This window comes from Lingula anatina, chromosome 3 (assembly GCF_051362555.1).
Source record: "Lingula anatina isolate TDL-2025a chromosome 3, LinAna3.0, whole genome shotgun sequence".
Lineage (NCBI taxonomy): Eukaryota > Metazoa > Brachiopoda > Lingulata > Lingulida > Lingulidae > Lingula > Lingula anatina.
Genome location: NC_141769.1, coordinates 6,785,545 through 6,800,872, shown reverse-complemented (window position 1 = coordinate 6,800,872; position 15,328 = coordinate 6,785,545). Strand labels below are relative to the sequence as shown.

The window sequence follows — 15,328 nt, the reverse complement described above, 5'->3', positions numbered from 1 at the left end:
AAGTTTGACAGAACGCCGCACATGCGTACTTTGAATATCCGGTCAGAGCAGAAAAAATACAGAAGACTGAGCTTGGGTTGGGATGTTTTAAGTTGAAAAACCATGTCGTCAGGCTTTCGGCGCGTGTTGACAGTTCTTCGAAGTCCAAGATCATTAGTTATTTTACCCATGTCTTCACTAGTAAGTATGAATTTTTGAATATTTTTGTTGCTTTGCAATACTCCAATTTTTATCTGTAAATTTTAGAATTTCACTTTGAAAATTTGAATGTTTTCAATGTCATTGTTGACCTTTCGAGATTTGACCAAAAGCAGGAGGTCAAGGATTATTTGTATTTGAGGTTTGTAATCGCCTTAAAAGTTACGACCTTCAAAATGGGTTGAAATACAATATATATACTAGTCTAGTATGTTGCACCTTGGATGAATCGGCCTTCTGTACAGTACATATACCTGTACTAGTACTGTAGTAGTTGTACCACTGAGGTAGTATATTTTTGTAGCCTGTATGATAATATATATGTTTTGCAACACCCCAGCATGACGTTTGTAGTGTAACATGTATCACTCATACTGGGGTATTGAATTACGGTCTCTGATAGGTGTTATTTGTGCAAATGCAAGAAAGATGGAGGTGCATGTAACCACTAAACGACAGCCATGTACATGTAGTGCGTCCACTAGGCTGTATTCATTGGCTCTCTAATCTGTAGCTTATATTTACCTCTCACTTTCTTAATTTGCACACTCCTGAAAAGCCAGCCAGTTTGGCCTTGACAGTACTGTGATTATGAATAGGGTAAGATTCATATGCTCATGTACCAGTTTGGCTGCCAGGAAATTATACACCCATTGACAGTTCGCCCATCGATGGACAAATGAATGTGCAAGTATGTAGGCAATATTAATGTCCCATACACAGCATTGGTTCCTGCCAGGAAATAAGCTAATAATATTAATACACAGAGATCTTGTACATGTGCAATGACCCTTTTAATCATACGAGAGTTTGTTTCCAGGCAGTAAATCTTCAATTGGCATATAATTTCAAGCAGATTATACTGACATTCTAATCAGCTAATATACTGACTAATTCATTTTTAAAATATACTATCGACTATATATCCCATCTTATGTTAATTATTCCAGATATTTATGCACAGCAGACAAGTGGGTAGATGTAAGGGCCGTGCTCTAATCACTTACACCAACAAGAAGCAGGAGGAGTTGAATTTGGCACCCTACGTCAAGGAGTCACCCAAGGCTGTGCTCTGCATCAACTGCCAAGAGAGATTAAAGGGACAACTGCTTGTTGAAAACCGCCAGAGTTTAAAAGATGGCTCCAGGGAGATGTTAGATAAGGTCAGAAGTGACCTTGGGTCATTGTTGGACAAGGGCCGTGGACTGGACGCTGGAGGGTTAGAGGTGCTGCTGGCCTGTCTGGTTAGAATGAAGAAACAAGGTGGGGATATTTCAAGTGCAACATGGGCACTGTCTGGGTCTTCCCCAATCAATGGGCTTTCTCAGTCCTCCTTACTGGATGCTAGACATATTGGAACAGCTTGGGGTAAAAAGAAAAACGGTATACAACAGAGTTTAGATGGAAAGACGTCGAAATATTTGTCTCAAAATTTGAAAACTTTTGGTATAAAACATGGTGCTGTTCCTGCTGACCCAGGAGGGTGCTCACTATCTCTGTCCGGGAAGAGAAACGGTTGCGTCGTGCACACATTACTCAACTCTGTTCAGCTGGATGTTCACCAGCTAGGCTTGAATACACCACTCAGGTGTGATGGAAAAGAAGACTCTACATCTCCTGAAGAAGACCCAGACAAGACACCAGCTGATGTTTTATTTAAAGCACAGGAATATATCAATGAGAAGGTATTATTGCCAAATAGATTAAAAATTAAAAATACCAATAATTAACAGATGTTTTGAATTTATCAGTCAAGGGCCTTAGTTACAGACTTATAATTATACTGGTATACTCTCAACTACAGGTTCAGTGTCTGCCAGCTGCTAAAACTTTGTTTACAAAACTTCATATTTGCAGGTTATTCAGACTCATCGTCAGAGGCAAGTTAGTAAAATTTGAAGTTTATATTGCCAAGCACAGCCAGTTTTTGTCATCCCTTAAAGGCACATATTACATATTGGTAGTTAAAGGTACTCAATATATGTTTGAAAATGTCCTGACCAAGTCATATTTTTATTGTACATGAATGTCCAAGTATCTTGCTCTATTTCTCATCTTTTTCAATTCAGACTTTAAAACAATAAAAACCCTTTAAAAATTTATCTAAAGTGTATACGTACCTGATGTGGATACTATCTTGAAGTTATTAACCATAGAATTTGTTGGTGATACAGAACAGAATCATGATACAGAATCATGATCCATGTAGAACTAAGCTTTTTAATTAGAAATGTTAATAATGGAACAAAACGTTGAGCTCTTGTGCTGGGATGAAGCAAGTAATTACCAATTAAATTGTTGGGTCTGGTTAACCTAAACTTTGTCAGTCTGAATGAGAACTTCACTGTGCATCCAAAGTTTTCTCCAGGTCTATATATTTTCACCCCTGTTTGTTTGTCTGTCTGTCATCAACATAACTCAAAAAGTTATGGATCAATTTTGATGAAATTTTCAGGAACTGTCAGAAGTGGGCCAAGGAACAGATGATTAGTTTTTGGTGGTGATTCGGATCAATAATCATTCAATAATCAATAATAATAAAAAGTTGCTGCCTTGGCGGAGGTCTGCACTCTCGGAGTGCTTTTCTAGTTTTGAATGTTTTGTTAATATGGTGTGGGAAAAGTATTGAAAATATAAACAGCTGTCTTTGGTTATAGTTAAAACCAGTAAAAATGTTTCAGAATTGTTTGCACTTTTCTTGTTCCAGTTCTTATTGAGTTTTATTTTGAAATGATATTTTAATTAAGATAAAATATCAGGTTACTATTTTATTGAAAATGTTTCTTTATTGATTTATGCATTTTTCTTTTTCCAGATGCCAACAATTTTTTATCAAGAGATACAGTGGGATTTTTTTCGTGATGATATGGTTTTTGTGAACGCATATGATGAACCACACACCACCACATGGTAAGTTAAAGGCATGCAATGCACTTTAAACCTTTACAGCATGTATCAAAAAGTTAGTTTTCCAGGAAATTCAACAATTCTCCCTCAATCACAAAGATCTAAAAGCACTGAGAAAAAAATATTTATTACAAAAATTTAACATGTTCCTTTGATTAATTTTTTTCTAACTTTAATTTAAAAAGGAATCATAGATTTTTCCGGTTAGTTTAAATTAATATTTAAATTGTAGAAATTGGTTTTTTTTATGGCAATCTATTGAGCTACATAAAAAAGAAATATTATTTATTTAATATAGACTAATTTTGCCCTTTCTAGTGGTGTGTATGCTTTTAAAAAGTGGCTCAGGGCAAAGAAGTTAAAAGTAAAAGTTCTGCTGCACACACGCATTGAACTTTTGAGCTCAGTGGTGGACCCAGACTCGGGAAGCATAACTGTTCGCTGGAGGCTGGCGGGGGTCCCCTTCTGGAGATCCTGGACCAGTAGAAAGAGAAAAGAAGATTTGGAAAAGTAAGATTGTGAAAAGAGAGAGAGAGGGAGAGAGAGAGAGGGAGGGGGTCGATTCAAGGGGAGGGAGGGGTTATTTCACAAAGATAGGATTCAATAATGGGGTTATTTATAAATTACCCAGTACTTTAAATTACAAGTATGTTTATGTGAGGAACTAATGGCAGGCCTTGTTTTTCAGCAGAAAGAACGGTGTAAAGCTTTTATGATGGAGGTGTATTGGAGGGTATGTTACAGTTTACTTTTACTGGTACATAACTTTTTCCTTGTTTTTAGTTGGTACGATGGTGTTGCAATCTTCTATGTGGACAAAAATGGTTACATTTGGAGACTTAGGATAGACAAAGTAAGTTCTTTTTAAACTGATTAATCCTTTCTTCAGTTGAAACAAGAAAGAAATTGTACATTATGTCTAAGCTTGTAAATAACTGCCATTGACCATCTACATTTATTTTTACAGACCAAAAGAAACATAAAAATGAAAACCTTTAAAGTGTAGCTAGAGTCTGATCATGCAGTATTTCTGAATATTTTCATTTAACTCCCGATATGATAACCATATTAATTCTTCAAGATATTGTATGTACTGAACATTTTGATTAAGTTTTTGAGTTATTCATAACACAGCATCTTGTTTTATCCACCAATTTTTCTGTGGTTTTGCCATTTTATGTTTATTATTATTATTATTATTATTATTAATATTATCAGTAAAACTTTTATTATTATTATTATTATTATTATTATTATTATTACAGAGGGAGACTATGAGGAGAAGCACAAACGTGTTCAAATTCACCTTAGCCCGTCTTCGTCCAAAGCCTGCTTTTAGTCCAACATGATCTATAGAAAGTGTCTTTCTCAGTTCTGTAAAACACTATGGTCACTATAAATGTGTGCTGAAATCATGTCAATATAGCTGAAGACAGAGTGCTTTTCCATGTATAAGATAATGTTACAAATAATTTAAATTACATGACATGCAGTTATTTACACCTCTTCCTTTTTTTTTTTTGTTGTTATTCTAACTCAAGAATAGCAAAATGTTCAAAGTCAATTACCATAAATTAATAAATGTTTGTCTAAGAATTGCACCTAAGGTCAACAGACCTCATGCACTGTTCACAGCATGCGGTAATGCAGTCTACTTTAGACCAGTCATACAATTCATATTGAATTGTGTTTAAATTTAACCTTAAAATGTCTGCTAGCTGTGTTTATATAGCAATTACTTGTATTTATATGAAATACGGGACTATCGATATACAAACCAGTGTTGTTTAATATTTGTGAATGACTTACCAAAAGGAGTTACTTTTCAGTGGTGGATCCAAGTGCCCCCCCCCTTCCCACCAAATCACGCGCGCGCGCACACACACACACACACACACACATGCACAGATATTTGCTAACCAAAATACTGGATCCACCAGTGCAAAAATCCTTATGGAGACCCATCTAAACTAGTGTATGTTTCAAGCCAATTTATTAGTACACTAGTACGTGTATGTACCGGTAGCAGGGGCAGATTTACATGGACGGGTATCTAATTTTTTCTGCTGGAAGACGGTCAAAATTGGAGGATGAATCAACAAAGATAATTTGGAAGACTGCTGGTAAATAGCTCTGGATCCGCCCCTGGGTAGAACATATTTGTGTGGCTTAGAGGTACGAGCACAAGGTACACACCACCCCCCTTCCTTCCCACTTTTTCCACTTTTTTTGTTAAGATACAGTCATGACAAGGGAAGTTCAGCAAAATTTTGGATCAGCCAAAAGAGAGAGTTTTTTTTCTACAAGTTTTCAAAGTGTGATGTGTGCCTTGATCCTTATGGGCAAGAACTTGAAGCTGTGATATGGACTTTACAGAGGGAACTAAATGCTGGAAGAAAATTTTAGCACTCTGTATCAGATGACACCCCTCAGTGTAGCTATTGAACATTTAATTAAAGGTACTATATTTGTGATGCATGTATTAAATTTTTTTTCCGTATGTTGTTTATAGATTGGAAATTTTCTTTGACTTAAACAAAGTAATGAATAATTTACTCCAGATGACCAAGTTTCTTGGGATTTAATCATGTTGTGTATTATACTAACTTTGCCTAAAAGTTTATCTTTGTGATGGCCATAGAGTTGACAAGAGTGGATTACAAATTTTACCAGTGTACTTATGACCTGTGTTAAGGACGTGCTGCAATCATGATATGATTGAGGTGATTGCATCTTGTCAGTAGCATTTGAACCGCTTTTGAAAATTGGTTAATTTTATAACTTTTTGTGTACATTTTATGTTTCAAGGTCATAATTATTTGCATAATTCCCATAGTTTATTTTGGACTGATACATCACATATCTGCACTGTTGTAGTCAAGTTTTTAAAACGGAGTGAAATATGTCTGTGAAATTACAGTATATATCTGAAATAAATGTCCTGTGATTGCTTAAATATCAACCATTTGTTGTTTCTCTGTGATCGTTTGCTCTGAAAGGATAGTTATGGATACTCCGAGTTTCCATAGTTTCCATGTTTAATTCCCATAGTTTATTTTGGACTGATACATCACATATCTGCACTGTTGTAGTCAAGTTTTTAAAACGGAGTGAAATATGTCTGTGAAATTACAGTATATATCTGAAATAAATGTCCTGTGATTGCTTAAATATCAACCATTTGTTGTTTCTCTGTGATCGTTTGCTCTGAAAGGATAGTTATGGATACTCCGAGTTTCAAAAGATGAAAGTCTTCCAAATTTATCTTGATATTTTGGTGATGTATTCATGCCTTCCCTGGATCAATATTCAGATGTGCCTTTACAATACTTACAGCAGAGAGTTTTCACCTGTTTTGAAACTCGGGGGAGGGGGGGGGGGTATCTGTAGATGGAATGCTGAAAATTATTAAACCTACATGTATTAATAGCTCCTTTACACTGGAAGGCATCCTTTCTGCCTCCCACAGTACAGCAACTTTATGTGCCAACAACTGGGATCATTGAGCATTCATTTTGCAACCAAAGTGATGCTTGTGCTGCCTTTCTACAACCACAGTTTCTTGGTCGCACTGTCCATTGTAAAGGGGGCTTAAAGGATTTGCTTCATACCGTCAGAATGGCTTCAACGGAACATATTCTTCAGAAAACATGCCCAACTAACGATATCTTTATCCAAATACACAAATTAAAAGCTCATTTTGTAAATTTTTGGCTTTAAAAAAACGACCTATTTGCTCAGCCTGGGAGTTAATGAGCTACGTGGTCACGTGGTCCGATGACGACAATCGAGCCACTGGAGAACAGAGCGTGCTTAGCTGTCAAACTGAGCTGCATTGTCTACCTGTAAGATGACTTCTCTGGTTTCTGATAAAAGTTTATACTCATTCAAATCTCTTACCCGAGGGATCTAAATCCTCGTGAAGCTGTGTAAAACCATTTCCCGTCTAGTCATTTCTTTAACAAGCATTTCATTATGGTTATCCCAAGTTGTATAAAACACTGCATTTGAATGAGTTAAGGGAAATGTTGATTATTGCATATGAGGTCCATGTTATTTGTGAAATTCAATTTATTTTATTAAACCGCTGACACTCCGTCTTGCATACTTTTATTAAACTGATCGAGGTAAACAATGCCCGTTACCTTTACAAGTCCTATCTTAATCATCCATCTAACTGGAACTTCCTTTACCTCTTAATTAGAGGGTTAAATGGCATTCAATTTGTCTTGCTTGTATCGAACGCACTCTCTATCTAAGCTTTACTCCAGTTATCTCAGGTAAAAATCTACCTGTGCGTTAGTTACAAAGCGCAGCTCCCGTAGACCTGGGGGTACTAGATAAAATCTGAACACCAGGTTTATCGAGGAGCTAGAGAAAGAAAGGAAGAATTTTTCCTGCACAACTTCATAGGAATTTTAACACGGACTTGATCCAGCTTAGACCTCCAAACTAACAGGGTGACATGGGCAATTTTTACAAACAAATCATAAAACTATATTTCAGTTAACCGCCTTTAAAATAAATATACCGTTCTGGGTAAATTAAAATAGTTATTAAATCGCGAGAATATTTTTGACTTAAATGATGATTTTATTATTAATGGAAATTAAGCTACTACATGTATATGAGGTACATTTGCTGTGATTACGCTGTCCTTCATGTTTTGCGTAAGTCTACATTTTGCTGTATGTGCTTGTAATTTTTTTAAATATGTGCGTACAATTTTTGCAGGTCTGGTTACCCCCCTGTTATGTGATGAGAGTATAAATTTGGCAATTAGTTCCTTAGCTTATTTGAATAGAATTGCAGTGTAAAATTTTCAACAAGATGTTGGCGAAATAGCCCATTACTCTTTGTAGGTATTTCCCCCGTCCAAGTTTGTCTAAAATTATCTTTCAATCTTTACTCTTTCAAAGACAGTATAAAGTTACCTGACATATTTTCGTGTAAACTTAATGACAAGCCAAGTGTCTCCAGTTCATTCCGTACTCAATTTTACCCAAGCAAATTTTTTTCTTGAGAAGATCTTTATAGCACGGTGTTATAAGTCAACAAAAATGAAAAAAATAGTTAAGAATTAAGACCCAATTGTTGCATTTAACCAGGACGTCTGCTGTATTTAATATTTATTTATTTTTATTTGTCGCTTCGAAGTACGCGTCCCGCGTCAGATACTTCGAAGCGCATACTGATACACACATTGAAAACCGGTAACGTGATCCGATCTACATTGAATTCTGGATCCTTCCGTGACGCGTCTGGTAGTTGGGTAGGCCTGGCCCCTGTTTCAGAAAAAAACTAAAGTCGGTTTCCCTGACTAAGAGCTTGGTTACCAACGTAATTAAGTCGTTACGTCACTAAGAATTATGAAATCCCAAGAGGACCAAATGCTTATTGCATTAGCTCAGTCTCTCACCTTTGCTTAGTTTCTCCAAGGAGTTATAACAGAAGGAGATTACACGCAAGCCTCTCTATTGTCCGATGTCTGTTACGGTGGGCGGAGCTAGCTACGGGGGGGCTCCTGTCTCAAGGTTTCGTCTGGGTCGCTCTCCTCCGCTTGGAGATTGATTTTATATGCGTTAATTCGCGTTAGAATTCGAGATTAGTAGTGTCAAAGCGGCGCTGTATGCTGACGATTTTTTTCACAGGTAGTTATTTGGACGATGTGCTGGGAGGGAACGATATCATAGAAAGCGATTATAAGGTGGTGACTGAGGATGGTCGCCATGAGTTTTTTCGAGTCGGTGATAGATGGCTTTTCTTTTGCACAACACAGTGAAAAATCACCAAGGATAAGTCAAAAGAAAACGTCCCAACTGTGGTTTGTGAAAAGGACATTCAAGTGAACGTCTGTCCTCACTGCCAAAGGGCATAATGTTAATACATAAACGTTTGGACCCCCCTGCCCTTTGGTCCTATAAACATATACATTGAGACAGTGCCTAAGCTTTGTGACTGGTTTTTAATTTCTTTAAGTATTTTTTTCTCTCACTCGGTATAATTTTAATATCATAATGCATTAAAGTGAAATTTTAATCAAAGGTTGAGGCAATTCCACGACATGTCAGTTTACTAAATACTCGTTATAAATTTCTTTATCTTGGAAATCTCCCTTTTTATTTTCAGGATTATTTTGACACATACTAACACTTCTTATTTGTCGGTAAACAAGTGCACAGTGCTTAACATTAAGTATAATTTTTATTCATTCATAAATATATTTATATTCAAAATATATCAGAAATTTTAGTATTAACTGAGCTCTTTAAAGTGAAACAAATAAAGATGAGAATTTTGAATTTCAAACTATTATTTACTATATTAACTTAAAATATCTTTTAAGTCAACTCTATACTCAAGCATCATGATAGTAGCATCTGTGAGTAAAACCATTTTATTATATCAATAGAAGAACAAAAACAAAATTTTACACATAAGCAGTAATTAATGAAGTCATAAGAATGATTAAGTTGCTATAGTTTTCCAGTTTTATGCAGTCCGTGTTGGAATTTTTTTCAACCGTGCAAATAGAAATAATTATATTCTTTTTTATCTGACTTGCTGATACCAGTCTGTGCCAGATACTATTCCACTCACAGGCCAGCAAGGTCTGAGAATCTAATGGGCTAAATGAAAAAAAAAAAACCTAGAAGATAAAGTGGCTAATTCTTACAAATAGGATAAAAAACATAGGATTTTCAAAAGGTTATTATAAATCAAGAGAACACTAAGTAATTACATTTATAAAATGAACTGGAGTACATGTTACAGCTGAAAAAATTAACTGGGCCAGTAAGTGACTGCTTTAAAGAAATTTCACTGAAACAGTCCAAATTCTTTTTCGTAAGAAGAATTTCGTTGGTCTTAACTGAGATCCGGTTGCGCGCGCAGGGCACTTTAGGTTGCACGCTAGTTGAAGCAAGGAGTCTTGGTGCAATACTCCTTGGTTGAAGGGCGAATTTGTCTAGTGGCGCTGATCTTTTTCACCGAAACGTGGTTTTGGGTGATTTTTATTGTGCACGTGGTGCATGCTATATCGTTATAGACAGTGGTCTTGCCGTTTGCAACGGTACTTGGCGCAATTTCAGTCAGGTTTCGTCGTCTGCTTCTGGACACGTGGTGTCATGGCGGACGAAACTACATGTAGTACCATTACTAAAAATGGACCTGAACACGTGAGTGATGGCAGGAAGGGTAAAGGGAAGTCGGCTTCCAAAAACCCTAAGTCTGTGGAGAAATCCTCGTCAGAGGATAATATTATGTCATTACTGGTATCTTTAAAAGCCTCTGTGGACGCTCAGGACGGCAGGTTAGAGAACATCGTCAGCCGTATTGATAATATGGAGGCGCAATATTCTCAGTATGACGACGAAGTTTACGTCGATAATGAATGTGTTGAGCCGGAGGAGGCAGGCACATCGGGTGAAAAAAGGAAGTTGGACTCGTATCTTCCCGACACGGAAGACAACCTGTTTAAGCACATGGCCAAGAAGTTTAACATGTCGGAGGAAATGGCCGACAACGTGGATGATGTGCTGGCCAAAACTGTGAACGATCTTTTTATGAATGGCCTGGACGAACAACATTTAAACGAGTTGATAAAACAGAACCACAGGCCAGGTAACCGTGATTACCTGCAAGTCGTGAAAACCAACCAGTTGATATGGGACCAGGTCCCAGGTTGGACCAAAGCAAACGATAGGAAAATGCAAAACATAGCACATACTTTGGTTAAAGGTGCAAACATTTTAGTTAAAACTGTAAACCAGATGGCCTTATACGAAAGGAATCCAGAAAAGGACACGAGTGATCATATTGGCAGCATGATCGAAAACTGCAATGATGTCCTAGCACTCATGGGACATATGAACAGGCAGATAAATATGACAAGGAAAGATTTTTTGAAACCGCAATTGAGCGGAGAATATGCTCACCTCTGCAGTCATGAGCTGGCTTACAGCCAAAAATTTTTATTTGGAGACGATCTTCCCAAAATGGCAAGGGATATAGAGGATTGCTCAAAAATCAAACATAACTTGTTTGACAGATCTCTCAGAGGACGTAGAGGACGTGGTGCCAGAGGCCGTGGATCTGTGTACAGAGGTGTTAATCGACCTACTGGAGGGGGAAGACCCAGAGTGTGGCAGGATGATCCTGGAGCAGGGCCTTCTTTTGCAAAAAAGTATGTACGCAGGGGACAGAGGAATCTGCCCAAGCAATAAATGAGGTAAATAATTATTTTGAAGCAGGTAGATTGGCTGACTTTATTGATCAATGGAAACTGATTACAAGTGACCTATTTATTCTTGACATTGTAAAGCATTGTCATATTAATCTAGATTTCAACGGTGGGATTCCCGCCATTGTGAAATCAAATTGCAAGTTTAATAGGTTAGAAATGTCCATTATTGACATAGAAATTAAAAAATTATTGGACATGAAAGTGATTATTCCTGTGAATAGTGAAGCAGGCCAAATTTTATCACCGATTTTTTTGAGACAAAAAGAAAATGGTGAATACAGATTAATTCTGAATCTAAAGAAATTAAATCGGTTCATTCCATATCAGCATTTTAAGATGGAAACCTTTGAGAAAACCCTACCATTGATAACCAAAAATGTAAAAATGGGGTCTGTCGATATCCGTCATGCTTATTATTCAATTAAACTTGCAGATGAACAGCAAAAATTTTTTAGATTCCAGTGGAGAGATAAAATCTACCAATTGTAGGGGTCCATGTTCCACCCTACCCAGGTTCTTCTAATATTTTACTTGTCACTGATGCATGGGAGAGGGAATATAACTACAAACTCACATCTTCAGTTCTAAGTCTAAAAGTCCTTTATTAAGTCCAAGCATTCAGCCTTTATACACACTATCTCCAGAGAATCTATCTGCATGCCACAGTGGCAGCAACTCATTTAAATACTAATTGCAATGCAATAGATAACAATTGAGGGCTTCTACTTTAAAGTTATATCAGTTCTACATATCAGGTATACCTATACAGAGGATGATAAATATTCATTCAAGACTGAAGTAAGGTGAATGATAATATGCTGACTGATTACAAGTATAAACATAATATGTAAATGAGTGATTTCATCACATGCATTTAGTGGACCTTAACATATTCCTTCTTTTCCCACAAAAAAAAAATTATGGTTACATAATTTTTTGAAATAAAGATTCCACAGAATGCTCAAAGATAAAATTTAAACAGCGAAACACTTATTCAAAATATCTATGTCATGATTCAATTACAAAAAAATCCATATATTATTCTGTCAAATATCATTTCTTTAACTAACAATTGTAATTAATTCAGTTCATTGTCTATTCCATTGCTGTACAAAGACGTCATTATTCTAATGGAATTAAATTTGAATTTTTGTGCTGCCAAGATTTTTTTTTTTTTTTTTTTTTTTTTTTTTTTTCAGTTCCAAGTCTAAAAGTCCTTTATTAAGTCCAAGCATTCAGCCTTTATACACACTATCTCCAGAGAATCTATCTGCATGCCACAGTGGCAGCAACTCATTTAAATACTAATTGCAATGCAATAGATAACAATTGAGGGCTTCTACTTTAAAGTTATATCAGTTCTACATATCAGGTATACCTATACAGAGGATGATAAATATTCATTCAAGACTGAAGTAAGGTGAATGATAATATGCTGACTGATTACAAGTATAAACATAATATGTAAATGAGTGATTTCATCACATGCATTTAGTGGACCTTAACACAATATACCTGCTTACCCAATGGGGTCAGTGAAGGCCCGCGATTGTTTACAAAACTTCTTAAACCAGTTTTTGGGAAACTGAGAAGTTTAGGTTATGTTAGTTCAGGGTACATTGATGACAGTTTAATAATTGGCTGTGATGATTTAGAATGTACGGAGAACTTAAATGCAACAGTTACACTTCCGTCCAAATTGGGTTTCATCATAAATGAAGACAAATCAGTTTTGAGACCAACAAGCAAGTTAAAATTTTTGGGAAATGTTATTGATTCTGACAAAATGATAGTAACACTGCCACTTGACAGGCAGGAGAAAATAATTTCTGCATGCGAAGAGTTGTATTATGTTTCAAAGGCACCTATTAGACAAGTGGCGAGAGTCATTGGGTTGTTAGTAGCAAGTTTTTCAGCTGTGGATTATGGCAAACTGTACTATAGGAAGTTAGAAAGAGCAAAGATTAAGGCTTTACAAGAATCGAAGGGTAACTATGATGCACCCATGATAATATCAAACAGTATGAGGTCAGATTTAATTTGGTGGATTGTCAACTTGAAATCCCAGCATAGGGTTATTGCTAGACCAAACCCCTCAGAGACTTTACATACAGACGCATCCACTTTAGGTTGGGGTGCAAGTTATAAAAACAATAATATTGGAGGTAGATGGACGGATGTAGAGGGTAAATTGCCTATTAATGTATTAGAATTAATGGCCATTTTGAATGCACTCAAGTCCCTCAAACGTGATCTTAAGTCAAAGCATATTAAGGTGATGTCAGATAACACTACGGCAGTGTCATACATTAACAACATGGGAGGCACAGTTTCTGAAAACTGTAATAAAGTAGCATGTGACATATGGATTTGGTGTATATCACATGATGTCTGGTTAACATGTACACATATAGCTGGCAAAAATAATGAGGCAGCAGATAAGGCTTCCAGAGAATTCAAGGATGATCTTGAATGGAAATTAGACAGCAAGATTTTTCATAAGATATGTAATTTTTGGGGAATCCCAGATATAGACTGCTTTGCATCTAGAATAAATGCTCAAGTAGAAACATATTGTTCATGGAAGCCTGATCCAAACTGCTCTTTTGTTGATGCTTTTACCATTGACTGGGGAACTTTTAACTCAGTTTATTTGTTTCCACCTTTTAGCTTACTGGGAAACTGTGTGCAGAAAGTCAGACAGGACAGAGCCAAGGGAATCATTGTAGCACCAATGTGGCCCACACAAGCATGGTTTCCGAGACTGATGGAATTGTTGGTGGAGAAACCAGTCATAATACAGAAAAAGAAGAATCTTTTAAGACTTCCTCACCTGCAGTTGAAACACCCTTTGGAAGGGAAATTAAGACTGATTGCTTGCAAAGTGTCAGGAATAGTTTCAGAGAACGAGGATTTTCAGAGGACTCTACCAAAATACTTATGTTGTCTTGGAAAACAGGGACACAAAAACAATATAACACACACATTAACAGGTGGTTTCAGTACTGTAGTAAAAGGACGATTACTCCACTTTCGCCAACTTTGGAAGCAGTAATCGAGTTTTTAACTGAACAATTTAATAAAGGTTTGGGTTATGAGAGTTTGAACACTGCACGTGGAGCTCTCTCAGCTTTAGGAATAAACTTTGATGGATTCAGAATTGGAAATCACCCATTAATTATCAGATACATGAAGGGTGTGTTTGCAGCCAGACCATCACAACCCAGATACACAGAGGTGTGGGATGTTGAAAGAGTATTGACATATTTGAGGAAACTTTCTCCTGTTAAGCATATAACTCTCAAAGATTTGACATTAAAGCTAGTGATGCTAATGGCTCTGACTCAAGCTGCACGTACACAAACTTTGCAGTTGTTAAGTTTTCAAGGTTATAAAAAATTGAGAACTGAGTTTTTGTTCAAGTTAGATGGTTCTTTAAAACAAAATAGGCCAGGTTATAATGTTGTTTCAGTATCTTTTAAGGCCTACCCTCCAGACAGGAGGCTTTGTGTGTATACTGTATTGAAGGAATATTTGTTTCGCACGAAAGTCATGAGAAATGACAAGAACTGTGCACGTTTGTTAATAAGTTACATGAAACCACATCATAATGTCGCAAGAGACACAGTAGCAAGATGGATAAAAACTGTTATGAGTAGAGCTGGTATAGACACTTATACATTTAGCTCTCACAGTGTTAGAGCTGCAGCTACCTCTAAGGCAAAAGCCTCTGCAGTACCTATATCAGTCATTATTGACAAAGCTGGTTGGTCTAAGAAAAGTACTTTTGCGAAGTTCTATGACAAGCGCATTGTAAGTAATCAAGACAGATTCCAGGATGGAGTTCTGGGTAAATAAAGAATCTTTTGAAATGAATGAAATGTTTGTCACATTAAGCTTTAAAGTCTCAGTTAAGACCAACGAAATTCTTCTTACGAAAAAGAATTTAAAAAATTAAACGAGACTTACCTTGGTTAA

General features: G+C 36.4%; 2 protein-coding genes across 2 annotated transcripts; both read left to right on the top strand.

Moving 5' to 3' along the window:
- Positions 1-17: 17 nt before the first annotated feature.
- LOC106173658 (uncharacterized) lies at positions 18-6,287 on the top strand. Its single transcript, XM_013554855.2, has 6 exons — positions 18-180; positions 1,149-1,883; positions 3,014-3,108; positions 3,424-3,615; positions 3,889-3,958; positions 4,371-6,287. The coding sequence occupies exons 1-6, from the start codon at positions 103-105 to the stop codon at positions 4,452-4,454; spliced, it is 1,254 nt and encodes a 417-aa protein (XP_013410309.2). The 5' UTR covers positions 18-102; the 3' UTR covers positions 4,455-6,287.
- A 3,945-nt stretch (positions 6,288-10,232) lies between these two features.
- On the top strand, positions 10,233-15,325 carry LOC147762839 (uncharacterized). Its single transcript, XM_087007890.1, has 3 exons — positions 10,233-11,169; positions 11,292-11,335; positions 14,021-15,325. Exons 1-3 carry the CDS (start codon positions 10,233-10,235, stop codon positions 15,206-15,208), a joined length of 2,169 nt encoding a protein of 722 aa, XP_086864016.1. The 3' UTR covers positions 15,209-15,325.
- Positions 15,326-15,328: the final 3 nt, after the last annotated feature.

Coding starts and splice junctions, on each gene's coding strand:
- LOC147762839 (XM_087007890.1), top strand. CDS start 10,233: ATGGCGGACGAAACTACATGTAGTACCATTACTAAAAATGGACCTGAA. Junction 11,170..11,291: donor TGACAGATCTCTCAGAGGAC/GTAGAGGACGTG, acceptor TTTGCAAAAAAG/TATGTACGCAGGGGACAGAG. Junction 11,336..14,020: donor CTGCCCAAGCAATAAATGAG/GTAAATAATTAT, acceptor TCCACCTTTTAG/CTTACTGGGAAACTGTGTGC.
- LOC106173658 (XM_013554855.2), top strand. CDS start 103: ATGTCGTCAGGCTTTCGGCGCGTGTTGACAGTTCTTCGAAGTCCAAGA. Junction 3,616..3,888: donor AGAAAAGAAGATTTGGAAAA/GTAAGATTGTGA, acceptor CCTTGTTTTTAG/TTGGTACGATGGTGTTGCAA. Junction 3,959..4,370: donor GGAGACTTAGGATAGACAAA/GTAAGTTCTTTT, acceptor TTATTATTACAG/AGGGAGACTATGAGGAGAAG.